Here is a 27,786-nt window from a genome sequence, read left to right on the forward strand (position 1 = left end):
TGTTGTGTAGCATCATGTAAATTCATTTATTATTACTATTATCTTTTTTTAATTTCTCTTTATTAGATTAAGATGTCAACTTTTCTTTTTTTTTTTGTATTTTAGTTAATCATAGATTTTTTACGACTTGAATTAAGAGTTTGGTATTCTATCATCAGATTAAATAACAATTAACAAATGTGATTTTCGCTCTTCAATGACAGATCAAATTGATCTCCGCTTGAATCAAGTAGCCAAACATGGACTAGGAGATCTTTCCATTGATCCCAAAGAATTTCCGAACAGGAGTTGTCTACTTTCTCTGCTGTTTTTCCTGGCTGCACAATTTTTCAAACCTGCTTTTGAAACTCCTGCAACTGGAAGCATCATTTAGATGTAGCTTAGATCAATTTGGCAATCCATTTATGGAAGAACTTGACTAAAAGAAATAGAGATGTAAAGTGGAACGAGTCATGTCTACAAAAAATAATACTTACTATATACGTTTCGATATATATATATATATATTTTTTTTTTCTCATCTTTTCAGTTCACCAACCCCTGCCAAAGATTTCACCTCCTTCACCAGCACTGAAAAAAAACTTGCTCTACAATTAAACTTGGTTGTTCCAACCTCCAATTCTATATTCCCACTTCAAAGCCCTCAACCATCTTCCGCAAAATGCACTCCACACTGAAAATCTAGCTCTAACAATGGCAACTTGCTTCCAGCACAAACCCAGCAATGCTGAAGATGAGTCGGTCATTCTCTTCTCAACTTCCAATTCCCCTGAAGGATCCACCAGCCCTTCCTCTTCTTTGTACCACTCACCACCTTCAGCTGACCAATCCAAAAGTACTTCTCACAAACTAACAGTGAGAAACCTTTCCTATACAATTCACCTCGAAAGATCAATTCTTGGTTCGTTTTTCCACTTGGTGCAAAAGCCTAAGCCTGTTGAGATACTTAAATCGGTCAGCTTTGCTGCTAGAAGCTCCGAAATCCTTGCCATTGTTGGTCCAAGTGGCACTGGGAAATCTAGTCTTCTCAGGATAATATCAGGAAGAATAAATGATAAAGACTTCGATCCGTGCTGCATCTCCATCAATGATTATCGGATGACTAGTCCAGCTCAGTTGAGGAAGATATGTGGATTTGTGGCACAAGAGGATAATTTGCTTCCTCTACTTACTGTAAGAGAGACACTGATGTTCAGTGCCAAGTTCAGGCTCAAAGAAATGAGTTCAAAAGAGAAGGAAGAGAGGGTCGAGAGCTTGATGCAAGAGCTTGGCCTTTTACATGTTGCTAACAGTTTTGTTGGCGATCAAGAGAACAGAGGAATTTCTGGTGGCGAAAGAAAAAGGGTTTCAATTGGTGTTGATATGATCCATGACCCTCCAATTTTATTCCTGGATGAACCGACTTCAGGCCTCGATAGTACTTCAGCTCTTCAAGTGATTGAACTTCTTGCTTCCATGGCCAAAGCTAGGGGAAGAACAGTTCTACTTTCTATCCATCAACCGAGCTACAGAATTATTAGATATATTTCTAAATTCTTAGTCCTTTCTCATGGTTCTGTTGTCCACCATGGTAGTCTTGAATTGCTTGAGGAAAACATACAGAAATTAGGCTTTCAAATTCCAAATCAATTGAATGCACTAGAATTTGCAATGGAAATCATGCCTGCGCTGGAGGCGTCAAGCTCCAAAATTTCTGTTGTAGAAGACAGGGACTCCGATTCCTATCTGGTATGGTCAGACGAAGAATGCAACAGAATTCAACAACAAAACGATGACAAACAGATGGGAAATTTTTGGTTTTCGAATTTGCTTGAAATTATGTTTCTCTGCTCAAGATTCTGGAAGATCATTTATAGAACTAAGCAGCTGTTCTTGGCAAGGACAATGCAAGCTGTTGTTGGTGGATTCGGATTGGGAAGCGTTTATGTGAAGGTAAGGCAAGACGAAGAAGGGGTCGTTGAAAGATTAAGTCTATTTGCATTTAGTCTAAGTTTCCTCCTTTCTTCAACAGTTGAAGCACTTCCAATATACCTCCAAGAACGGCGAGTTTTAATGAAGGAAGCCTCAAGGGGAGCCTACAGAATTTCCTCGTACATGATTGCCAACACCATTGTCTTCATGCCCTTCTTGATGGCAGTAGCCATTCTTTTTGCTGTTCCTGTCTATTGGATTGTGGGGCTTAATCCTTCCATTGCAGCTTTCACATTTTTCATTTTTGTGGTTTGGCTCATAATCCTGATGGCAAGTTCCCTGGTTCTCTTCCTGAGTGCAGTCTCCCCTGATTTTATAGCAGGGAATTCTCTCATCTGCACTGTTCTTGGAGCCTTTTTTCTCTTCTCTGGCTACTTCATTCCAAAAGACAGCATCCCAAAGTATTGGCTTTTCATGTACTATGTCTCCCTTTACAGGTATCCATTGGATACCCTGCTTACAAATGAATATTGGAGTGCGAGAAGTCAGTGTTTTTCATGGCATCCTCCGGATTATTCCCATTGTTTTCTAACAGGAAATGATGTCCTGAAGAGTAGAGGGCTTGATAAGGATACAAGGTGGATGAATGTTGGGATCATGTTTGGTTTCTTTCTGTTCTATCGTGTGCTTTGTTGGATCATTCTTGCTCGAAAGGCCTCAAGAACAACAATATAATTATGCACAACCTCTTTGGATTTATATCACTACAGTTTTAACTTCATAGATAAATGTGATCTATCTCTATTATTGTAAAAGAAGATGATTAGATTTTCTTTTATTGATTCATTTTTTGTTCCTTTTCTCAATAATTTCACACAACTATTTTCCTTTCAATTCTAAATTCCCATTTGATTTCTGGCCTTGGAGTTTTCATTTGATTATTTGATTTCTTTTCTTCTATATGATTAAAATTTGGCTAAAAAAATTAAAAATAAAAAGATTTGCAAATTTCATACTTGAAATATAAAAGATTGACGATAATGAATAATTCATGGAAAGCAGCAACAATCTCTATTTAATATTTAAAAGGATTGGCATTAACTTTAATTATTTATACATAATATACTAAGGTCATATTTGGTATATAAGATTATGATAGAATAAAATAAAATAAAATTATAAATAAAGTTAAATTAAATAATATCATTTTATTTTTGTGTTTGATATTTGTAAAAATTAAAATAAGATAATTTATTTATTTGTTAAAATTATTTTTTAAAAAAATTTTTACAATTTAAATTATTGATATAATTTTTAAAGGTATAATTAGACGTATAAGTTTAACATATAAATTAAAAATAATCCTCTCCACTTAAAAAAATTAAATAATTTTATACCAAGTGAATATTAATCCGAATTATATTTTTTTATCTCTTTTTTCAGATATAAATTAAATATAATATAAGATAATTATTATTTTATTGTATTAGCAATTTTATACATTAAATATAATTTAAATTATATGTTTAATATATGATTATTATTTAAAAATAAATAAAAATATTCGCGTGCAAGGTACATGACAACAAAAATTAATTAAACTAAATATTTGGGTGCTAAATGCTAATGCCCTAAACTATAAAATTATCCATACACTTCACAAAAGTGGAAAAAAAAATTGACGTGGATAACATTAAATAAGACAAAGGCAAAGAAGTGAAGTGATATGCCAAAATCCAACCAAGCTTTGTCGTCACATGTGAAAAAACAATTTAAACCAAACCAAAAATTGGCAAGCCAAGGCCAAGATCTACTATCTTTAAAAATAATAATAATTAGAATTTAGAAGCATTCAACCTTTCCAACTTTGACTTACGCGTCTTCCACCATTGGCGTTGAACAGAAACCCAAAATCTCTATCCACTCTGCAACTTCTCCTAAACTCTCTTCAGGTACTGCATTCATCTCTCTTCCTCTATTAAATTGTTTTCTTTTCCTTGCTTTTTGTTGTTTCTGTATTTTTTGACTTCTGGGTTATGCTCCATTTGCTTGTATTTTTTTAGTATATATATTTTAAGTAGAATATCAGATCTGTTCTTTTTCAATTGTGAATTCTGATTAATACCCAGATTTACCCTTTTGTTTTTAGATTGTATTACTATTGTTATTATTATTAATATTATTTTTTCATTCTTCTCTTTTAAACAGTGCCGTTTTCATGCATCGTTGACTCATATCTTAGTGTATTGTTGCTTGCAATACACTGATGCAGATTCATTCTTTGGATTTCTGAGGAACTTATGATCCATTGACTGAGGTTTCCAATAAAGGGTATTCTTTACTCGCTGCAATTCTGTACTCTATAGCAACAAACTTGCGGTTAAATGCAATTGTTGTGAATTTTCTCTTCAAATGTTGCTCTAGATAGCATAATTTTAATTAGTTGAGTTGTGGCTGTGAGAAGGCAGGATTTTGTACTCTATGGTAAAAGATGAAGCGTGTTTCGCCACTCTTTTTGGTACTTTTAGTCCTAGGATCTTTGTTTGCGGCGTATAACCTGTTGACTATGATAATACACTATAAGACGTCTAGTTCAGAGAATTGGGATTTGTCAGATCCTATTATTCGAATGCCTGAGAACTTGAAGGAAGGTGGGGGTTCTAATTCAAAGTACCATGTTGCTCTCACAGCAACAGATGCTCCGTATAGCCAATGGCAGTGTAGGATTATGTATTATTGGTATAAGAAGGTACAAGATATGCCCAGATCAGATATGGGAAAGTTTACTCGAATTTTGCATTCAGGGAAGCCTGACAATTTGATGGAGGAGATTCCAACTGTTGTTGTTGATCCTCTTCCAGAGGGTTTAGATCGGGTAAGTCTTCTGCCGTTTAGTGTTTCAGTTCTTCATTTCCCATTTGTATATATGAGCATGTATAATTTACTGAGTAGTCTGCATGACTTCTCAGGGGAAACTCTGATGATATTTTGTGTTCAGTAAGGAGGATAATAGACTTAGGAAAGGCTATGGGATGTGTTTTGATGCTCTAAAATATTAATTAAAAGATGAAGGACAACTTTCACTCTCTCCATCAATTATGATACCTGAGCTAGAGCATGGAGGAAAGCTACAACCACTTTTGCTTCAATTTTTTGTAATATGTTAATTATTGACTTTTATTTAAATGGATTTAGTAATTGGATATTTCAGCAATGGTTCACTTACAAGCTTAGCATCATATTAGAACATTGGAGGGCCGGGAACAAGCAACTAAAATGATGGACATACAAAATACTTCTGTCAAATCTATATATATAAATCACGCTCGTTCAAAATGTTTTAGTGTGAGTTGAAGATATTTTATATCATTTTAAACTTGAATCATATTTTTTAAAGTAAATCCTCCATCAGCATTAGTTGAAAGAAACAAATTAAACTAAAGCACCTCCTTGTTTTGACTAAATATTCTTATTCTGTGTCAATGTCATATTTAGGGTTATATTGTCTTAAATAGACCGTGGGCTTTTGTACAGTGGTTGGAAAAAGCAACAATTGACGAAGAGTGAGTTACTTTAACCGATAAGACCATTTGTGTTTTCTGCTCTAACTTTGTGTGATCTGAAAGTTACTGCATTTTGTGACTGATGCAGATACATTCTAATGGCTGAACCTGACCATGTATTTGTAAACTCTTTACCTAACTTGGCTCATGGAAACCATCCAGCAGGGTTCCCTTTTTTCTACATTAAGCCAGCTGAACATGAACATATTATTAGGAAGTATTATCCCAAGGATAAGGGTCCTGTGACAGATATTGATCCAATTGGCAATTCTCCTGTGATTATTAGAAAGGTAGAACATTATGATTGCGGTAGCATGTGTGGCACATTTGATCTGAGTGTAAATTACTATTTTATTACTTTTGAAATTATAAATTTCCTTGGTTAATTTTAAAATTTTAAAGCACCATTTCTTGTGATCTGCCTCATTTTCCTCTTTGGTTGCATCCCTTATGGTTTTATATGTTTGTTTGTTTTATATGATTCAGTCTGTGCTGGAAGAAATTTCACCTACATGGATGAATGTTTCTTTAAGAATGAAAGATGACCCAGAAACTGATAAGGAATTTGGATGGGTGTTAGAAATGTGAGAAACTTTTTATTAATTTTGTCTTTATTTTATTCTTTTTCCTGATATGGCCTTTCACATGGGTGATCATTTGATTGAACTTAGGTATGCATATGCTGTGGCATCAGCACTGCATGGTGTGCGCCATATACTTCGTAAAGACTTCATGGTCCAGGTTCTAGCAATACGTTATGGGCCCTTTTTTTTTCCTTAATGACCTTTAACCACCAGTTGAAATTTAACTTCAATCTCTATTTGTTATCAGCCACCTTGGGATTTGGAAGTGGGGAAGAAGTTTATAATACATTATACTTATGGATGTGACTACAATTTAAAGGTAAAAGGATGTCTCTCTCTCTAATTTGTTGTATTTGAAGACTAAATGTGTAAGCTGTGATATTTTACCTCTTTAAGATGAATTTTGCCTTCCTAGCCATATTTTATACAAGTTCTTCACTCTGCATTTGCATTACAGGGAGAATTAACATATGGAAAGATTGGAGAATGGCGTTTTGACAAGAGATCATATCTTAGTGGGCCTCCACCAAGAAACCTCTCTTTGCCTCCTCCAGGTGTTCCTGAAAGCGTGGTAAGTTCATCTATAAGTTTCATTTTCTAGGGATCCTTTGGGAAAATATAAATACAGGCCCCCTGGTAAAAATAGAAGTTGATAGATTGATCAACAACAAACAACAAAAAACTAAGCTTTATATCCCATAACAAGTTGATAGATTGATCATCTGAGTAAACATAACTAGAACCACACCCTAGAGTGAATTTTTATCAGTTACTGTGCCCAAAAGCAGGATGTACTTGGGGGCTGTAATTAGTGTCTGAATCATTACTGGTTAATCAAACAGCTTTGTATTTTTATACTCAGTTGAAATTATGTTGCGGATGCTTCAATCTTCATTGTGTAGACAGAACATTATTTGGGAAATTAAAAATTCTAAATTTCAGCTTGATTTCCCCCTCACTACTAACTTTAGTTATCAACTCAATGCGAGTGGTAATTGATGACATTAAGTTGGTGATAATCAATGCCATAATTACTACCAACTAGCGGGTTGGAACTCATATTCTGCCATTGCCTTTAGAAGCAATAGCGTAATCAGTCAATCACCCTTAGATTTTGCCATTCGCTTTAACATTAGGACAGTTTTCCCTATCCCTGAAGCGTATTTATATAAACTCTGCAAATTAAATAGTTTCTTGACATGGACTTTTGCGTTGCAATTTATGTAATTTTTATCTTTCTTTCTCCAGTTAAAAACATAATCATTGCAATTTCTGCAGGTGAGACTTGTGAAGATGGTGAATGAGGCTACTGCCAATATTCCCAATTGGGACACGTTTAATCGTGGCTGATATTTAATCTAATTAGCTTGTGCCTCCATTCTCTTTCTGATATCAATCTCCTTGAAAAGAGAACTATCAACAGAAAATACAGGTAACGAGACAGCAGCATACATTGAGAAGGATATGTTTTACAAGTTAAATGAGGGATATATCATTTTTACACTTGTTAATATAACCATAAATGCCCTTAATTTCTTTTTTCACGCATCTCTTGAAGTCTGACATCTATTTGTTGATTTGCTTGTGAAGTTTTGTGGACTGTAAATCAAATATTCCTCTTGAAATTTTAACTAGAAATGTTGGCAATACAAACAAGTTAAATGAGGCATTGCTTTCACCGGGCTAGCAAGCATAGCAATCACCTACACCTGCATAACTAACAGGCATGGCAGCGCTTTTGTAGATACCTCTTTGGTTGAAAATGGTCATTTTCAGTCACCTAGTGCCACTTAGGTAAAGCTTTATGCATATATGATCGCATCGTGAAATTTTTTATGACAGCCATATATGTTCAGTGTTCAGATGAATTTTGGTTGCACTTCCATTCCAACGTAAGATGTTTCAGATACTATAGAATGTTTATGGCATATTTCATGGATGCTTTGCTGCACAGTAAAAAATGCCTTGTTGGAGTTATATGCTTATATTATCTCTCTACCCCTCCCACCACTTTTTTCTATAAATTTCAGTGAGTACCTCAACATGGTCAGGGCATCTAAACTTGAAAATTCTATGAATTAACTATACATTAAACTTTATATATATATATATATATATATATATATTTTGCTAGAAAAATCTCCTCTTTTCATGCCAGGATGCGACTTCATCAATTCCTTCACAAAATAATAATTTTTGTTATATACCGATGCGTGCTTTGATGCACAATACTTTGCCGGGCCTAAGCTGGTGGGTGCTCATAAAATTTATGTTTTGCATATTCAACTTAAATAGAATTCAAGCTCATGCAAATGACACCCTTTCGGAATTGGAATGGTACAAAGAAGTTTAAGTCATCTCCACCATTTTTTGAAAAGTGAACTCGTCACAAATGGTACAAAATTTATCTAATTTTTTTTAGTAATGTGTGCTTTGAAGAGAGATGCTAAAATTAGAATAAATTGAATTCTAATGATATTGTCATAATTTATAGATATGAAAATTTATAGTTAAATTTAACAAATTAAGAAGTCAATATCAATCTTTTTTAATTAGGTGTGATTGATCACTTAATAAATCTATTTTTTTAAAAAGCTTTTAAGCTTGATTAAGGGTTTTTAAAAGAATAGTTTCGGATCTATAAATCATAACGAGATTCGAGAGTTCGGTTACATGTGAAAGCACTCTCACATGCCCATCTAAAGGATAGTATCATATTATTTTAAATTCATTCCAACGTTTTGATTCTAATGGTCTTGAATTTTATAAATATTAAAAATAACTTTTAAGATTCTTCCATCAATCTGGTAGAACTTTTAAAAATATTATCTTACGTCAAGAGTATTTAAAAATTCTATTTGATTTCTTGAAGAAGTCTTATCGTCAAAAAAAAAAATTTTATTTTGATTTTTTTGTTTGTCAAAAATAAATTTAATTATTCCACCATTAGTGTCAAATTAAAAATATTCTTTTTTTGAATTTTTAAATTTTTCATCATTTTAGTCTATTTAGAAATTTTTTTTTTCTTTTCTTTTGTTTTCAAAAAGAAAATAATATGACAATTATTTTTTTATCAAAATTTCATTTAAATTCTTTCACCATTTGAGACAAATTTAAAGAAATTTTTCACCTAGAGATTTTTTAGGAATTCACCATTTGAAATTTCTAATATTCTCATAATTGGATAATTGTCAAATATTTTCAACCAAATTTTTATTTTTTATTTTTTTGATTTTTTATTGAAAATAAATATTAATTAATTTTATTGAAACTTTATCTAAATTATTTCACCATTTAGGACGAATTTAGATAAAATTTCTCACCTAAAAATTTTATAGAAATTTACCATTTGAAATTTTTATAAATTTCATTATTATATAATTATTATTTATTCTTAAAAAAATATTTTATTTTCCCTATTTTTTAAAAAATTTTCAACATTTAATCATGCAAAAATACTAAGAAAAATAAACACATAAATAAAAAACTAAATAAAATAAATAAATAAATACCAAAAAAAAAAAAAAAACAGCTCGACTAGGAGGCTTAGGCATGGGTCGGCTTCAGACACAGATAGCAGTTCGGGGAAACAATTCAAAGACTCGACGCGGCACAGCTCGACTAAGGGAATCGATTGGAAAACGGGTCAGCAAAGGAGGTTTAGCGCTCTAGTACAGTCACTTACTGGCAAAACGCGTGAATCCTGTGGTATTATTAAAGCCAAAATGACATCGTTTTACAACGATATAAAAGCCCAAGTTCTAACCTTTTTCCTTCAGATTTTTACTCCCCCTCTCTCTTCCTCCTTCTTTTCTTTTCCTCTTTCTTTAGAAACCAAAGAACTCTTGTTAAATCTTCACTGGATTCTAAAAAAAAGTCATTAGAATCTGGGTAGGTTCGTCAAACGTTCACAAAAAAATTCAAGCTTGTCAAAATCTTTAATCGAATTTTAGGATGCTTGCCAAAAATTTTAACCAGCGTTAAAAAAATCATCGAAAAATTCAACCGACATCAAAAAATTTCACCAGAATTTGAAATTTTCAGAAAAATCCTTTTTGTTTTAAACCCAAAAAAAACTCCAAAATTTTTTTGATTACTTTCTGTTTTTTCTGTGTTTTTGTTTCTATGTTCTCTGTGTGTTCTCAGGCTTCTGATCAGTAGGTATTTTTAGGCTTAATCAAAAGAGTTTTTGATCAACTCTAAGTTTCACTATTAACTGGATTTCACATTATTTCTGAACCTAAGGAAATTAAAACTAATTGCAATTCTGCCAGCACCCTATACACGACAGAATTTGTATTTTTTTATTTTTTTAGCTATTATCCGATTATCAATTAAAAATAAAATAAATAAAAAATCAAAATAAAATTAAAAAAAATAAACAAAAAAATAAACAGTTGGGCCTAACTGCTTAGACCCTATTGAGCTAGGTCCGATGGGCTTAGGTTCAGACCCTGTTGAACCAGGCCCAATGGACTGGAGTCCATACCAATTAAGGTATCTATAGTTGCCCCTCTTTGCCCATTTCTTATGCAACAAGAATTGTGCAAAAACATAAACACCATGCATTGATCATCCCAACACATTCATCCTTTTCTTTTTTTTTTTAAATAACTGGACACTCGAACTGACTGAATGACACAAGACTCCCTTAAGCAGAGGCTCACAACTTTTGGGAAAACATATAACGTTTCTCTAAGCAGAGGCTCAACAACATTGGAAAAATAAATGAAAGACTCCTTTAAACAGAAGCTCAACAACTTTTGAAAAATAAAAGGCTTCTCTAAACAAAGACTCAACGACTTTGAAAAATAAAAGGTTCCTCTAAACAAAGGCACAACAACTTTGGAAAATAAATCAAGCTCCTCTAAACAGAGGCTCAACGACTTTGAAAAATAAATAATGTTCCTCTAAATAGAGGCTCAATAACTTTGAAAAATAAAAGGCTGCTATAAATAGAGGCACAATAACTCTGAAAAACAAAATGTTCCTCTAAATAAAGGTATAACAACTCTAAAAAATAAAAAGTTCCTTTAAACAGAGGCGCAACAGCTTTAGAAAATAAAAAGCTCCTTTAAATAGAGGCATAATAACTTTGAAAAATAAAAAGCTCATCGACAATCATATCCAGAGGAGTCATAGATTAAGTCTGATGAAATTTGTATTGAAAACTCAAAGATTCACAATTTGAGTTCAAAATTCCAAAGGTTCAGATTCGCAAGAACCTTTCAGCTTCACATGAATTCACTGAATTTTGATTATCAAAATTTTAGTTTCATAAGAATTCAAATTTGCAAGATCTTAAGATTCGCATTTACAAATTGCAAGACTCGTATCCAACATTTAAATATTCTCATTTGAATTTTGGAGATTCACATCCAAAAATTCAAAGCTTTTCATTTGAGTTCAAATGTTCACATTTGACGAATTTGGGGTTTATATCCAAAAAGTTTAAGTTTTTTCATTCAAATTTTAGAGATTCACATCCAAAAGTTCAAAGCTTCTCATTCAAGTTCAAAGACTCACATGTAATAAATCTTAGAGTTTCACATTTAAAATCTCAAAAGTTCTTATTTGAATTCTTTTTAAAGATTCTCATTTGAAAAACTCAAAGATTATCAAAGATTCTTATTTAAAAAACTCAAAGGTTCTCATTTGAAAATATCTTAAAGATTCTTATTTAAGATTCAAAGATTCTCATTTGAGGATTCAAGACTTCATCAAAATATTCAAAATTTTTTTTAGATAACTTTCAAACTTTTACCAAAGTAAAAATTTTGTATGGACTGAATGTCATGATCAATGATGCAAATGCTTTCTTAATGCTGTAAATGCAACAATCTAGATTCTCATAATACCATATTTTCAACCATGATTTAAATGTTTACTGCATAATGCAAATGCATAGCCAAACCAAAGTTTTAAATATTCTCCAAACAACAATGTAAACATAATGCATGTAATGCAAATGCCTATGTCATGAAATTCTAATTAATGTGGTAACATGGATCTCAAGACTTCACCATTTTGAGCTTTTTAGCACTAGCAATTTTAAAACAAATTCTGTCATCTATCACTTGATCACCACTCATAGGCTTCTCAGCATTGGCCATTTCAAAATAAATTTTGTCCTTCATCACTTGGTCACCAGTCATAGGTTTTTCAGCACTAGCCATTTCAGAACAAATTTTGCCCACTGATCCACATTATTTTTATTATTCGATAACAACTCACATGTTATGTCAATCAATTCATTCCCATATTCATCACTTTGTTATATCATCTTTTTAAATTTTGCCCTCTTTTTATTTTGTTGGTCAATCCATCACTATATTCATCATTTGATCACACCATGTGTCCTTTCAAATAATTTTTTCAGGTTTCTGCACTCTCTTCATTTTTTCTTTTATCATCTTAGATTTTTTTTCCAAAAGAATGCAAAACTCTTTTATGCACATTGTCATTCATTCATTATCATTTCAAATCATGACAAATGTAATACAACCATACATTTTTTTAATTTATTCTGGGGATGTAAAAATAAGATAGCATAAGGCAAATTTAAAGAAAGGTAATCAATGAAAAGTAAGTCTAGTACAAAAATAAATGGGTAAAGGAACAAATTCAAAGCATGCCTTTAGGAATGGTATTGAACAAATGGAGTAACAATATCCAAACAATGAATAGTCAAACAATTCTAAACATTAATCCAAGATTTTTTTCAAAAAATCATTTCATTGACTTTCGAAGTCATTTTGAGCTTGGTAAATTTTGCCCCAGTTTTGAGAAATCTTCAGATATCTTTGTTTTTCCTTCATGTGAACTATTTATCCAACTCTTAACTCAAAGTTTTTTACCCAAATCGCCCTTTTGGGTTTTCAATTTGAGTCTTTTTTTTCTCTCTTTTTTATTTTTTCCCATTTTTTCTATCTTTTTTTCCATCTATTGGTAATATCAATCTTTAGAACAACGTAGCATAATTTTGTTGTTCCATATGAGCATGCCTTAGCTCAATATATGATCATTCAATTTAAGCATTCACACTTGATCCAAATGAACTTTTAAAGGTTGTAATATAGGCCATGGTAAGGGGTCATGAAAAAAATTGATAAAATAGACTCAAAACATGTGTTTAAAGGGTTTAAAACCAAAAGATCATCTCTCATCATTTGATACAACTTGGCATTTTGCTCAATTTCACTTTATTTCACTACCTTTTTTTTCATCTCATTCCTCACAAAATGACTCTCATTACTTTGCCTAAATTATGTGTGACATTCATTTTTTTTCTTTTATTTTTCTTTTTTTTCTTTTTTTTCTTTCTATTTGAGACCCTTTACAATCTTTTACCTCTTTTCTTTTTCAAAAATGGTCCCCCAATGTGGAAGGTGATCCTTGGTAAGGGTGTTTTATAAAAAAAATCATAATAAGCTCAAAGAGATAGCAATGAATGATTTTTTAAATAGTAAATGAAGGTTATTTTTCATCTCACATGTGAATGCTTTCTTTGAAGATCATCTATTGAACAAGCTCATGGATCTTTATAAAAGATTGCATATCTTCAAGACATATATATTCTACATTTACTAGTAGTTGGCTTCTTTTGCTCAAATAATCTCTTCAGATCAATGTGAATGAGTTCTCAAAATTAAATTTTAGAATTATTGTTGTCCTCATCTAAACATTCATCATTTAAATTTTGAGAATGGGAATGAAAAGTTATGAAAGGTAACAAAGCATGGAACAATGGTTGAATGAAAGAGAAAATGTAATGAAATGCATTATCCTTGCCTTTTATTAAAATGATAACAAATGAAATCCTATTACATAAAAGAAATCCTAACATTACTCTAAAAAAAATCTTAACATAACAAATAACTTTCAATCAGCCTTACTATCCTTATCCAAAATTATACCTTTATGCAATCAGGTGAATGATCTTTATTGACATCTTGCTCTCTGATTCATCGAAGTTGCCAAACCTTTTCAAGTTACACTCATTCTTAATCTTCACTTGAAGCATTGACATTGTGATTGGGTAATGGATTGTCACTAACATTAGGTATTGTTGCCCCTCCTTGATCAAAGTTTATCATTTCATCCTTGATCAATCATTGCACTTTATGCTTTAGGGTAGTGTAATTCTCTATAGAATGATCGAAAATTCCATAGTGATAGTCACAATAGGCTATAGGATTATACCACTTGGGATAGGGTGGCTTAAGTGGCTTCAAACGGTTGAAAGCAATCAAGTGGTTATTATAGAGCTCTCGATATAACTCCGTATAAGTCATGGAGATTGGGTTAAATACGAGTTTTTCTCAGGTAGTTCGTTGCTCTCGTGAACCACTTGCTGGGCTAGTAAAACAAATCTGGGATCTTACAGAAGGTTGAATATTAAGACTGTGCATAAGAGTTTAAGGGCTAAAAATAAGCTGGTATGTGGATGGATAAGATGGCAATAGGTTTGGCTGGTATGGGTAAGATAAGGTATTGTTCATAGTAGGATAGTATGAGGAATAATCTTATGATGGATAAGGTTGATAACCCCTAAACTATCTATCAAAGCTCATAATTTGAACTTTGGTCTCTTTTTTTTTTGGCGCCCTCTTGGTTTTTCTTCTTTTTAACTTGTCATTTTTAATGGCATTTTTAATAATTTCGCCTAAGATTACCATATCAACGAAATTTTTTATCGTATTTCTTATCATCTTTTCATAATAGAGAGATTTTAAAGTGTCGATAAATAATATTGTGGTCTCTTTCTCAGTTAGAGGAGGCTGCACCTGAGTAGCTATGTCTGTCCACCTTTAAGTATATTCTTTAAATGATTCATTTACCTTTTTTTTCATATTCTGTAAAAACAGGCAATCAGGAGCTAACTCTATGATATGTCGGTACTAATTAATAAAGTCATGGACCATATCACTCCAAGAACAAATGCGAATTTTATCCAGCTGAACATACCATTTAACAGCAAAGCTCATAAGGTTATCTTGAAAAACGTGCATCAAGAGTTTTTTATTATGGGCATGAATAGCAATATTTTGATAGTACATAGTAATGTGGGTCTTTAGGCACTTCGTACCATCATACTTTTCAAACTCTGGTATCTTGAACTTTGGAGGAATAATCACATCTGAGACTAAATAGAGCCCAGCAGCATTTACATAACCATAAAAACTAATGCCCTCTGTGGCCCATAACCTTTCTTTTAATAAGTTCATTTTTTATTTAGCTTTTGAGGTTTCTAAAATCTCTTTCTCCTTAGGCCTTAATTTCTCTTTCTCTTTTGGATCATCTAAGTTGGGGATTGGTATTAGTTCTATTGCCTTCTCAATAAAGACAAGATTTACATAACTTTGATACTACCTCAGATTTGAAACTGATGGCATTCTAGGGTATGTATACCCTACAGGGTATATAAACTACTGGGATGGTGCATTTTGAGTGGACTAGGCTTGATGAGGCCCGAAACTAAGAGGATACAGAGGATTAGTCACCATTTGTGATGAATGATCATGCTGGCTAGTATTTTCCTCTACATTCTTCCCCTTGTTTAACTTATTCAAAGCCTCTAGAATCCTGTTTAATTTTCCTTTAAGCTTCTCTTAAGCTTTCTCTATTCTCTTGAGATGGTTGAAATTTTTTTGTTCCATCTGTCTAGCTCAAGCCCTTGTATTGTATTGGTGAGTGAGGTTTTTGCTTGGTGAAGCTATCCTTGAACCTTGAGCACCATAATTATGTTATTAAAAATGCTATGCTTTATGCATGATACGTTGATGTATGAATGAAATGTGTATTTTCATGGATGAAATCTAATATGAAAATGATGCAGATGTGCAATGTTACATATAAGTATGAAAAAAATGCATGACATGATAATGCACAAAGTCAAACAAACAAAATGTTAGATCACAAACTGTTCCTTTTTGTGTCTTAACTTCGGGTTACATCTATTAATGGGTAGGAATGGCTCTATCCTAAGGCTGGCCTCTTAAATGTAAACTATATGCATGGTTAAGTGACTTTGACCACTAAAGGTTCTCAAATTATTTCTTACATCATTGTTCATCACAGACTAGTAAGGCAATCTAATCCTCACCCATCACAGGCTACTAACGAAAATGATTCAATTTGAGTGGGAGTATTTCGCTAGCCATTACAGAGATTATCATCTCATGAGAGTGTAAGTACTTTACTCCTTCCTAAGAGGCACGGAGCCCGGGTATAGAGCCTATGTAATGCAAATGTATATGATAATGTGTGTGAAAGAACATATAGGTTTTCATGCCCCAAAAATACAAGGACAAAAGACACAAAAGCGTTAGTAAACAGATAACACAAATAATTATAATTTAAAACTATTAAACCAAAGAATATGATAAATTTAAAATTGTTATGGCTTGACTCTCTATGGCATCCCTAGTGGAGTCGTCAAACTATCATAACATATAGATCCGAAAATCTATAACTAAACTTAACAAATTAAAGAGTCATTACCAATTTTTTTTAATTAGGTGTGATTAATCACCTAATGAATCTATCATCTTAAGGAGCTCTTAAGCTTGACTCAAGATCTCGAAAAGAATGGGTTTAGGTTTACAAACCAAAACGAGATTTGAGAGTTCGGTTACATGTGAAAAATGTTATAACTCCCCCACATACCTATCCAAAGGATGGTACCATATTATTTTAAATTTATCCTAAGGTCTTCATTCTAATAGTTTTAAATTTTATAAATATTGAAAATAACTTTTAAGATTCTTCCATCAATCTAATGAACTCTTAAAAATATTTTTTCACCTCAATAGTATTCAAGAATCCCATTTGATTTCTTGAAGAAGCTCCGTCGTTGGAAAAAAATATTTATTCTGATTTTTTTATTTGTCAAAAATATATCTAATTATTCCACCATTTGGGCCAAATTAGAAATATTTTCTTTTTGAATTTCTAAAATTTTCACAATTTGGGTCAATTTAGAAATATTTTTTTTATTTTTTGTTAGATTTCTAAATTTTTTACCATTTGAGTCTATTTAGAATTTTTTTTCTTCTTTTTTTTTGTTTTCAAAAAGAAAATAATATGACAATTATTTTTTATCAAAATTTCATTTAATTTTTTCACCATTTGGGACAAATTTAAAGAAATTTCTCATTTAGAGATTTTTTAAGAATTCACCATTTGAAATTTTTAAGATTCTCATTCTTGGATAATTGTCAAATATTTTCAACCAATTTTTTTTTTATTTTTTTGGTTTTTTTATTGTTATTGAAACTTTATCTAAATTACTCCACCATTTGGGATAAATTCAGATAAAATTTTTTACCTAAGAATTTTATAAAAATTTATCATTTAAAATTTTTATAAATTTCATCATTGGATAATTATTATTTATTCTCAAAAAATAGTTTATTTTCTCTATTTTTTTTTAAAATTTTCAAAATTTAATAAACACATAAATAAAATACTAAATAAATAAATAACCAAAAAATAAAAACGGTTCGGTTAGTTGGCTTAAGCGCGGCTCGACTTCAGACACAGACAGCGACTCGAGGACACGGCTTGAAGAGTCGGTGCAGCTCGACTTAGCTAAGGGAATCGGTTGAAAAGCAGGTCGACAAAGGTGGGTTAACGTTCGGATCGGGTCACCCACTAGCAAAATGCGCGAATCTTGGGATATTATAAGGCCAAAACGATATTGTTTTACAATGGTATAAAAGCCCAAGTTCTAGCCTTTTTCCCTCAGATTTTTGCTCCCCTTCTCTCTCTTTCCCTTTATTTTCTCTCCCTCTCTCTCTAGAAACTAAAGAACTTTGGTTGAATCTTCACTGGATTTTGAAAAAAAAATCATCGAAATCTAGGTAGATTTGTCGAATATTCACCGAAAAATTCAAGCTTGTCGAAATCTTCAACTAATTCTGGGATGCTTGCCGAAAAATTCAATTAGTGTCAAAAAGTCACCAAAAAATTCAACCTGCGTCGAAAAATTTCGTTGGAATTTGAAATTTCTAGAAAAATTTTCAAAAAAATCCTTTTTTTTTAACCTAAAAAAACTTTAAAAATTTTTTTATTGCTTTTTGCTTTTCTAAGTTTTTGTTTTTGTATTCTCTATGTGTTATCAGGCTTTTGATCAGTAGGTATTTATAGGCTTAATCAAAAGAGTTTTTGATCAACTCTAAGTTCCACTTTTAATTGGATTTTCGTATTATCCTCGAACCTAAAGAAATTAAAACCAATTACAATTCTACCAATAACCCATACACGACAGAATTTGTATTTTTGATTTTTTTAGCTATTATCTTATTATCAACTAAAAATAAAATAAAAATAAAATAAGCCCATAAATAAATAAAAAAATAAACAATTAGCCATAACTGCTTGGATCTCATTAAGTCAAGCCCGATGGATTTAGGTCCAGATCCTGTTAAACCAAACCCAATAAACTTGGGCCTGAACCAATTAGAGTGTTTACAGATATAAAAAAATTTGTGTTATTTCCACTTTCCTTTTTTCATGAAAAAGTAAACTTATGTCAAATAGTGTTAAAATTCATCTAATTTTTTATTAATATGAATTTCAATAAAAAAATATTAAAATTAAAATAGATCTGAATCAAAGTGAGTCATTCTTTATAAGTAAAGAATCAATGTAGCGAGAATGTTACATAATGGAATGACAAAAAGTGCACAAATTTCAAATAAAATAAAATAAAAAATGATTTTGAACTTATAATAAATGAGTTTTTCGCTACTTAATAGATTATTTTTTAGGTTAAAAACGTGGACCCATGACACCCATAATTTGCTCGCAAAGGTGTTCTTCCGGAAAGTACAATTTTGAATATACCTCGTAAGTCGTATCACTGCTCATTGTATTCTATTTAGTATTTTATCAAACAAGGAAATATAGTTTAAAATAAAAGATTTACCATGACATATACAATATTGAAATAAGAATTTGATGGGAGAGTCGTTCTATTTCCATCTTTATATTGTTCTTCAATCGGTTCTTCTAGGGTTTCTCATCTGTTGATTGGGAGACCAGCCCGATCAACTAGTTGGTCCCAATCGGTTCTTCTATTAGATGGTTTCTTAATTTGTTTTATTATTACAGGTAAGTAAATTAAACACAAACAATTCGCAGAACATATTTTACTTTTTTTTTACCCCTTTTCTTATCAAACACATTATTAATGTCGATCAAGGTATGGCTAAATAAACACACACCTCCAAGACATAATATTTGGAACGTCTTGCCATATTATAAACAAACTTAATAGCCAATGAGCATTTAACCCAGCGGAATGAAGGTGCTTAGGCATTGAAGGACCGCCTAAGTTTGATGTGTAATCAAATCCCACCATGGTAAATTCCTGTAGCTAGCGAGGTCAGTGAGGATCAAGACGTAATCCCCACCCTGCCAAAGTTACTGTAGCTAATCAGGTAAGTTCCTTTAGATAGTTAGGTCGGATGTGGTAAGTTCCTTTAGATAGTAAGAGTAAAATAGAAACGGAAGAAAAAAATGATAGAACATGCTACTGATACTGGCCATTTCTTCATAAGTCGCTGACCCAAGTAAAAACAGGAACCGAAGAATTAAATAACGATTCATGAGTACTGTATTGCCTGCCAACTTACACGGCAAACTAACCACAAGCAAGAGAAAGAAAATCTGCGTCTGCAATGACTAAGAAAGAAAATTCTCCATAGATTTAATTTATTTGATTACAGAAGAAGTTTGAGTGAACCCCCAACTTCAACAACCCCCTCTAGTTTCTGCTGTTCCACATCACTCATCATAGCCGGTAACATATTAAGCATAATAACATAAATAAGTCTTTGACCCAGATATCAAACGTCCACATCACTCAATACTCACCAACACATTCTGCTACTCAAACGCACCACAATAATCCCAATCCCACCGTCCAACCACTAATATGCAGATCGTACCTAGTAGACCTCTTGACCAGAGCTCTGAAGCTTCTATAGAGAGCTGGTCGAGCACATCAAATATTACCAACTGCCGGCTGCTGAATTTTAACAGCAATCTAGGCAGACCATTCGAAAGTTAATAGGATAGTAAATCAAGTTTTTAATCGACCAACTCCTTGAAGATATAGCCCCCAAAACCAACAGATGATCTTATTAACACGTTCTATCTCCAGCCCAAGTAACCAGTTAAGGCATTTACTCCTTACAAGTTTCGCATCTTAAAGATAGTTTGGTCAAATCTTCCTCCACAAATATGGCGAAATCTGCAAAATTAACATTAAGAGCCACTTACGTTGAGATAAACAGAAACACATGCATTCATGACAAAACATCTCTAAACCACCTGCAACCCAGAACCCCCCACATTACTAATTCTGCAGGCATGTGATTCCCACTTTTCACTGCAGAGAACAGGCATCAAAATGTGCACCAAATTCAAACCAACATAATCAGACCTTCCATACAGAAAGGCATTTTTTTTGGTACAGAATATAGAATGGCTTATAAGAATAAGAATTACTCATTAGGATCTAGGATAAAATCACTAAGTGCATATACACCGATACATAAAGAGAGAGAGGAGAGAGAGTGTTTGTGTGTGTATAAAAAATGATCTAAGAGAAAATCACTAAGTGCATAGAAACAAACACACAAAAGAGCAAGAAAAGAGGGATGAACTCCAAAATACCCCGACAATAAATTCAAAAAGCCACTAACCCACCTCTTGTTTCAAAACAACTCTTTACCCCTTGACTTCAAAGTCTGTGAGTCAAACCATTAAGTATTTGAGACCCCACAGCCACATCATCCAAAAAAATCAACGGTACCATATTACAACAAATGGCTTGTTTTCATTCTCCTTTACTTTCACTTTTCATTGCTTCACAGTCACCAACTTTGTATGACAAGCACCCTCTTCTCTTCTCTATTTTTCCCCTTTTGTTTCAGTATTCAGCTATCATTCTCTTTCTATCCCTAAAAAATGTGCATCACATGAAACTTTTTAAATTAATGGACTGCATTATAGCTGATCTTCCACTTAATAGTCTATCAATTCCCTCACCATTATTATTTCTCTACTCCACTCTTTCCCTTTTTTTTCCTTTGAAATTACTTAAAACAAAATGCCCTTAAATCGTTTATTACTATTTTTTAATTTATTAGTTATATATTTAATTTCTCATGAACCATTGATGAAGATGATGACTGAATTAAATTCCAATCCGGTGGCATGATGGTTGGGTGATTGACAAGGACTTCACGTCACCTTGTTAAATTCTAATATGCTTGGAATTGATTTTAGTACCTTGATATTGGAGGCTTTTGTATTTGAATGTCAAAGCTGGTTCAAGCTCCATATGCTTTTGGTGTCTTGAAACTCCATATGTTGCTTTTGGTTTATTGTTTTTTAATTAAATTAAATTCTCCTTTCAATCATGATTATATCCATATTTAACACTAGTTTGACACCATAACTAAGAGTGAAAGCTATAGGGAAAAAACCAGAGAAGGAAAAGAAATATGGCTTACAGAAGAAGATGGGCATTTTTGTAAGATAACCATTCACCTGGAATTTAAGCATTATGTGGCTGTGGCATCTTAAAGAGATAATGGTTTGACTAGCAAACTTTGACGTGGAGGGGTGTTAGTGTTGGGGTTTTTGGAATTCAACGAAAAAAGAGAGCATTGAAATGATCTAAGTAAAATAATTGAGTGCATACTCACTTGTTTAGCAGCAAGTGCCCGCCAGAAGCCAAGGCCAACTATGCTCCAACAAAAACTCAACACTGACAATGCTTCAAAGTTGGAGTTGAATTCGGCAGCAAATGGATGCAGTACATTCATGGTAATCATTCTCAAAGAACCTCAAGAACAAACACAAATGTAGATGAACAGGTTACTTGGAAAGAACTTTAGTAACAATTATATCACCTACAAAACCTACAGACAGATAAAAAGAGAAGTTATCACTTACCAGCTACACTTTTATTTTGATCTCACACAAAATAACGACCCGTCCAGACTGACTGTCCTTGATACTGCTCAGGCAGTGAGGTGAACTGCTGGTTTCCATTCATGAGTTGCTGTTGCTGCAATTTCTGTTGATGTTGAATTTTCAGATGCTCAAGAGTATTGTAATCCTGCCAGCCTTTCTGCTTTTCCGTTTGAAACTGCACTGCTGCAACTTGTTTTCCAGGGAAAGGAAAGCTTACCATTCCAGTCGAGACATTGCTGCTGTTATTGACATACTGGGGATCTGCATGAGATGCATAATTGAGAGAACCATCAAGGCCAGAGCCTTTCAATGATGATGTCAACTGATATCCATCCAACCATCTATAATCATCCATCAGCGGGTTCTCCAAATCTGAAGCAGAAACAGATCCACTCAGTGGCTTTGGAGGAACAGGGCTAAAACCTGGTGGGGGACCAAGATGCCTAACTGGGCGGCAAACTGGATTCTTCCGCATCCCGACTTGCAAAGCTGAGGTAGTTTTACCAGCCAAAGCATCAGTAGTAACTCCAGATGACACCATAGCATCAATTCTGGATGGCATCACAGTTTCTGGCCCTTTTGTCTGACTGTAATACATACCACCTGCAAAAGGACTGATGGGTTGTTGGATAGCAACAGAACGAGCAGCAGGATGAGAAACACCACCATTATCTTGCATCTCACATTTTCTTAAATGCCCATTCTCCAACATTGTCAAACCTTTCAAGCTATTAGCCAGAGAAGTAGCTTCTTCAGCTGACCACCTAGATGCGTGCATCTGAACAGGCTGTAGATGCTGTGGGAGAATGCTACCAACAGATACAGGCAGTGGAGGATTAGCATCAAATGTATTATGCTGGCGAAGACTATCAAAAGGAGCAGACATGGTACTGCCATAAAATATGAGATCACCTGTAGAACTACTTTGATCAAGCTTCAAAGTGTCAGAGGGGCGCCAGTTTGGACCAATTACCTCAGTTCTCTTCTCACTCACAGCTGGCTGGAAAACAATCACTTCATCATCATCATCCTCTTCACCAAACATTATAGGCTGTGGAGTTGGCTGAACATTTCCAATATTAATTGTCTTCTCAGAGGGAGTTTCATGCCCCACACCATTTGTTTCCAGTGGGGTAGAAGAGCTGAATGTCACATCTTCGGAAGGCTCAACACCAATACGAAATTTCTTGGCTTTCGAATCAAAACAAACAGTTTCCTGATCAACCCTAATGACATTAGCTAGAGCTTTCCCAGCTGCTAAAATTCTCTTGACACGGGCTTTCCTTTCCTTATCGCCATCGCTAACAAAGGAACGTTTCCTTGAGAAGTCCAAAATGGTATGTGCTGGAACAAGAGGCAAGAACCCTCGCAACTCAAAGTCCTCCCACAATGCAAGACGGTTTTCAGTTTCTCCTTCTTCATACCTACTCATATTGAAAAAGCAGGTCTCATCTTCACCATCATCTATGCACATTGGCCTAATTGACAAGATCTTATTCAGAAATGATATGCAGCGTTTCCAGAAAAGTGATCTAGTGATTGACTGTTTCTCATCCACATCACTGCCAGCTGCTGCAACATCCGGGCAGCAAGCCAGCCATTCTACAAAAACTAGAACAGCAGGTAAGGTATAGCTTGAAGAAACATCCTGGAGCTGTGAACATCTCTCTACTATATGTCCCATCAACTCAAAAATGGCAGTGAATGCATTCTGAAGTAGGGCAGCACGCTGTACAATTTCAGCATATGTTTGACCTTCACCCTCCCTCTTCAGATTGTAAACTGTAAACACGAGAATGGAAACCAGCCTAACAAGGAGAAGTGCATTCTCAGCAGCATCTGTGCCAAAATTAAGTTCCTCTTCTGGCCCAGAAGAGAGAAGTTCACATAAATCACGGCTAACCAGAGTAAGAACATCAGCAAAAGTCTCCAGGCTGCATAAAGGAAGCTTTGATAAGAACACAACCCCACAATAAACTTGGTCAATAACAAAAGTGAATAAGTTTCAGAGAAAGTATACCTTGTGCGTGTAAAAAGAATACCATTTAGACGCACAAATCGAATGCAAAAGGACTTAAAAGTATCCTGGAAACCAGATACTTTCTCCTTAGCAGGGCCTGGTTCCTTGCTGGCATCTTTAGATGCAAGTTTTGCTACCACTTTCCCTCTGCCTTTTCCCGATAAACGCACAGCAGGCTCCTTGACCAATTTAACATCCCCAGGTAGCTGTGAGTAATTATGACGATTCTGCAAACAAAAATGCTTACATTTAATACAATTTCCATAGTCATATACATATTCCAATACAAGCATATAAATAAGAAACCCACTCAAACTCAGTTTTCAAATTGGTAACATTTAATATACAATTATTACACACTCTTAACAATTAAAAGTAGTGAATTCTCAAAGTTGGATTGCCATGTCAGAATCTTGCTGCATCCTCAAAGAAAAAAGGTAAAATGTCCTTGAAACACAGTTAAATCCTCCCAAAACTCCATAATGGAAATAATAGGATAACTGTTTGACATCATGTCATATTGTAGCTTCTGCTAATCTATGTTTATCTATGTGTAAATATATAAGACAAGAAATAACACAATTTCTTATGTTAAAATAATAGCCAACATTTTGTATGTGCAATCCACGATACCCCATATCTGATCTTCATAAGCATAGTAATTAACCACTAAACCTAGAAAGAATGGATTGATAGTTTCTTCCCATTAGAGTGGAAAGTAGCAGCCATTGGTTATAGTAAGAAACAGCAACGCAAAAATACTCAAGACAAAGTTAAAGTTTGCAACTATCTACATTTTTCAAAAACCTATAAATACTGTTTAAGAAGGTAATGAACGCATCAAGATGTTCAACCAAGCAAGCCACTTAATGTCCTAGTTAGCTACAAAAGCACGCATTAGCATTAATGCATCACCTTTAATACATACCGAAGGCCACGCAGTGAAAAAATTGCTAGCTGAAATACGTAAGTAAATGAACCCAACTGCCAAAATAAAGACTAAAATTTGCAGTTATACCTTCTCAAATGCCACGATCAAGTTATCCCTTGCAGTTGAAAAGGGATTATCAACTGCCAAACTCCGGAAATATTGATAAACAGCCACCAGCTCATCTCCTGAATAGGAAGCCAATATAGCTAGCTGAAATAAGGAGATAATTACCCACATAAAAAATCAGAATATTGTTGAATAGGAGAAATTCAAGGCAGGTGCGAAATGATTATTGGGGTATAAAAGTTAAGGATAATCTATTAACAAGGAAATGAGAAATAAAGAAAAACCTGATGATGTGGGTTCCCACTTGATGGCCAAATTGATGCAGCTTGCAAGTAGTAACTTGAAGCTGCTGCATATTCGCGTGATTTAGAGTCTCCATCTCCATATAATCCTTTGTACCGTGCTAGGTCTCCCAGGTATATCAAACAACGGTGACAAGACACCAAACCCTTTTTTATGTCAGCAGATTTCTTCCCATCTTTGTCCATAACAATCTGGCTTTCTGAATCATCAGAAAAGTACCCAAATGGAAGTCCATACTTTGCTCTGATTTTCAAAATCAGATCATGATAAAATCCTGTCGCCTCTGAAAGGAAAGTCTTAAACTGCAGTCTTATTTTTGTAAGCCGGTCAGGTCGTTGAGGAACTTTCACACCCTGAGAGGCGTTCACTCCTACAGAAGCTATGGCAGTGGTATAATGTGCCCTTAGTTCCTCAATCCGCTTATAATGTAACTGCCACAAAGAATATTCAATATTGTGCTGCTCAGAAAAAGCATGGTCCTCAAGAATTATTGCCTCATAGTTCTCACGCATCTGCTGCCAGGCATTGGGATCTGAAGGTACTCGTGCCTGAGCTGATCTCCTACGATTACTTTCTAACTCTATATTCTGCAGAGAGTACCAAATATTAACATCCATTATCAGAAACTCAAATGGGACCTCATTTTCTAAAGAAGGAAAAAGATACCTTCTCATAAAGATGCTGTGCGCGCTCCTTGGATGAAGGAGCAGACATTTTATCCATCTGCTCTATCATCATCCATCTAAAATACTTCGTCAAAATGAATTAAATCTGCAGAATGCACACATCGTCATCAACAACAACTATGCCATATATCATTGGCTAAAGTGAATTCAAATTATTACAACTAAGTTGTATTAAAGGATTGGTGAGAAAGAATCTGATCGTAAAAATAGTGAATCACTTTCTATGTTAATCAAACTTTAACAAACTCGAATTAAATAGAAGAAACCTTATAGCCATTCAAATGTCCAACGCTCAAGAAATAAATAAGAAGACAATCACAGTGCCCATCTCAAATGAAAAAATATTTATTAAACCATTCAACCAACAGAAACCCTAAGACCAAGATTGCCAAAATCATTACTCTGGGATTAACTCTCAAAACATAAAAATGCTCCAAAAAGCACAATTAATATCTCTAATCCAGAATGACTTCCTCCCTTGAATGTAGCCTTCCACAAGTATCCAGCCCTCAAATGGAAGCTTCATTCAGTCCCAAAACAGCCATGAGTTCAAAACCCTTCCCAAGACATGTGTTGCTTATCCTCTTGTGATCACTTAAACAATAATTTAAAATTATTGCAGAACTTCTGGAAAAGATAATGCCCTAGCTTCTTCTAACTGGCAATCGCTCCACCCTTAACATCCTGAAACTAATATTTGTCTCAGACTCACACACTAAAAATTACCCAACACGGACATTGTTTCTTTTCTTGCATACATTAACAGCCACAAATTTTATAAATCAATAATAATATTTCCAGAAATTTTTAAAAACATCGAATAATTAAAAAGAAAAAATTCAAAAAGAAGAAAAAACAAAGGAAAATCAAACCCTCTCTCTTACTATCTCAAATCAACTTCGAACGTATTTTTACCCTTTTTTTCTGAATTTTTAAAAAGAAAATCAAAGAAGAAAAAAGCAAAAAAAAATTATTTATATTGTGTTACATTTACACTTTCAGGTTTTCTTTCTTTTTTCTTTTAATTATTTCTAATAAATAATAAAACATTAATTACACACAAAAATTTGATTTCATAACACAAAAAAAAAAAAAAGAAAAAGAAACAGCATCGGATCCGAAGATAACAAGAAGATGATTACAATAATTACATCAATCAATCACCCAAAGTCACCAGAAAAAATCAAATCAGAAAAAATAAATCAAAATCAAAAAGAAAAGAAAAGAAAAAAAGAACTCACCTGAGGTGGAACAGATCTGAAGAGAAACCTCGAATTAAAGTACCGGGAAAAGAATTAGAGATAAATAAAGAGGGATCGGTTAGGGTTTGGTCGTTCGGAGAGAGAGAAATGAAGGAGAGAGAGAGAGAGAAAGAGAGAGAGAGAAGGGGGGTGGCTCGGTTTTGGTCTAATTTGGGATGGGGTTAGAATTTCAATATTTCAATGTGTTTTCTTTTCATTTCTTTTCCCATTTTCCTTTTATATATTTTTTTAATCGACAGACTGGGGGCGGCGATTTGTGGAACGACACCGTTTCCATTGCTTCGGTGCTGCATTTTTTAAACCTTTTCGTGTACTATAATTATTCTTGGTTTCACTCCCAGTTAGGAGTCCTTGTCGTTGTCGCGCTACGGAAGTCGAGTGAAAGTGACTCACTCTGTTTTTCCAGCAAGAAATTCAATTCCGTATAAGTTCTTATATATAAGAGATTTGCGGTAGTTTTTTTTATT

General features: G+C 33.6%; 3 protein-coding genes across 4 annotated transcripts; 2 read left to right on the plus strand and 1 right to left on the minus strand.

Moving 5' to 3' along the window:
- Window positions 1–625: 625 nt before the first annotated feature.
- On the plus strand, window positions 626–2,749 carry ABCG23 (ABC-2 type transporter family protein). The gene has a single exon (XM_022875742.2). The coding sequence runs from the start codon at window positions 694–696 to the stop codon at window positions 2,644–2,646; it is 1,953 nt and encodes a 650-aa protein (XP_022731477.1). The 5' UTR covers window positions 626–693; the 3' UTR covers window positions 2,647–2,749.
- Window positions 2,750–3,706: 957 nt separating this feature from the next.
- LOC111285916 (hydroxyproline O-arabinosyltransferase NOD3-like) lies at window positions 3,707–7,736 on the plus strand. Its single transcript, XM_022875593.2, has 9 exons — window positions 3,707–3,863; window positions 4,120–4,786; window positions 5,407–5,474; window positions 5,563–5,764; window positions 5,961–6,058; window positions 6,146–6,215; window positions 6,306–6,377; window positions 6,516–6,629; window positions 7,337–7,736. Exons 2-9 carry the CDS (start codon window positions 4,403–4,405, stop codon window positions 7,406–7,408), a joined length of 1,080 nt encoding a protein of 359 aa, XP_022731328.1. The 5' UTR covers window positions 3,707–3,863; window positions 4,120–4,402; the 3' UTR covers window positions 7,409–7,736.
- Window positions 7,737–19,744: 12,008 nt separating this feature from the next.
- On the minus strand, window positions 19,745–27,466 carry LOC111286457 (nonsense-mediated mRNA decay factor SMG7-like). 2 transcript variants are annotated; one of them, XM_089762049.1, is made up of 8 exons: window positions 27,299–27,466; window positions 26,038–26,142; window positions 25,353–25,958; window positions 25,090–25,212; window positions 24,072–24,298; window positions 22,031–23,985; window positions 21,781–21,920; window positions 19,745–20,318 (listed from the first exon to the last, which is right to left on the minus strand). In XM_089762049.1, exons 2-6 carry the CDS (start codon window positions 26,107–26,109, stop codon window positions 22,053–22,055), a joined length of 2,961 nt encoding a protein of 986 aa, XP_089618175.1. In that variant the 5' UTR covers window positions 26,110–26,142; window positions 27,299–27,466; the 3' UTR covers window positions 19,745–20,318; window positions 21,781–21,920; window positions 22,031–22,052. The 2 variants fall into 2 exon arrangements, with proteins under 2 accessions (XP_089618175.1, XP_089618176.1); XM_089762050.1 differs by having other exon boundaries at window positions 26,038–26,741.
- Window positions 27,467–27,786: the final 320 nt, after the last annotated feature.

This window comes from Durio zibethinus, chromosome 6 (assembly GCF_047325235.1).
Source record: "Durio zibethinus cultivar Kanyao isolate XHJ-2024 chromosome 6, ASM4732523v1, whole genome shotgun sequence".
NCBI classification, from domain to species: Eukaryota; Viridiplantae; Streptophyta; class Magnoliopsida; order Malvales; family Malvaceae; genus Durio; species Durio zibethinus.

Bases quoted from the DNA above. Each gene is read 5' to 3' on its own strand.
- ABCG23 (XM_022875742.2), top strand. From the start codon at position 694: ATGGCAACTTGCTTCCAGCACAAACCCAGCAATGCTGAAGATGAGTCG.
- LOC111285916 (XM_022875593.2), top strand. From the start codon at position 4,403: ATGAAGCGTGTTTCGCCACTCTTTTTGGTACTTTTAGTCCTAGGATCT. The intron at 4,787-5,406 runs GTAAGTCTTCTG...TGTCATATTTAG, and splicing joins TTCCAGAGGGTTTAGATCGG to GGTTATATTGTCTTAAATAG. The intron at 6,216-6,305 runs GTTCTAGCAATA...ATTTGTTATCAG, and splicing joins GTAAAGACTTCATGGTCCAG to CCACCTTGGGATTTGGAAGT.
- LOC111286457 (XM_089762049.1), bottom strand. From the start codon at position 26,109: ATGATGATAGAGCAGATGGATAAAATGTCTGCTCCTTCATCCAAGGAG. The intron at 25,213-25,352 runs GTTTTTCTTTAT...TCCTTATTTCAG, and splicing joins GTGGGAACCCACATCATCAG to CTAGCTATATTGGCTTCCTA. The intron at 23,986-24,071 runs GTATACTTTCTC...TCCTTTATGCAG, and splicing joins ATTCTTTTTACACGCACAAG to CCTGGAGACTTTTGCTGATG.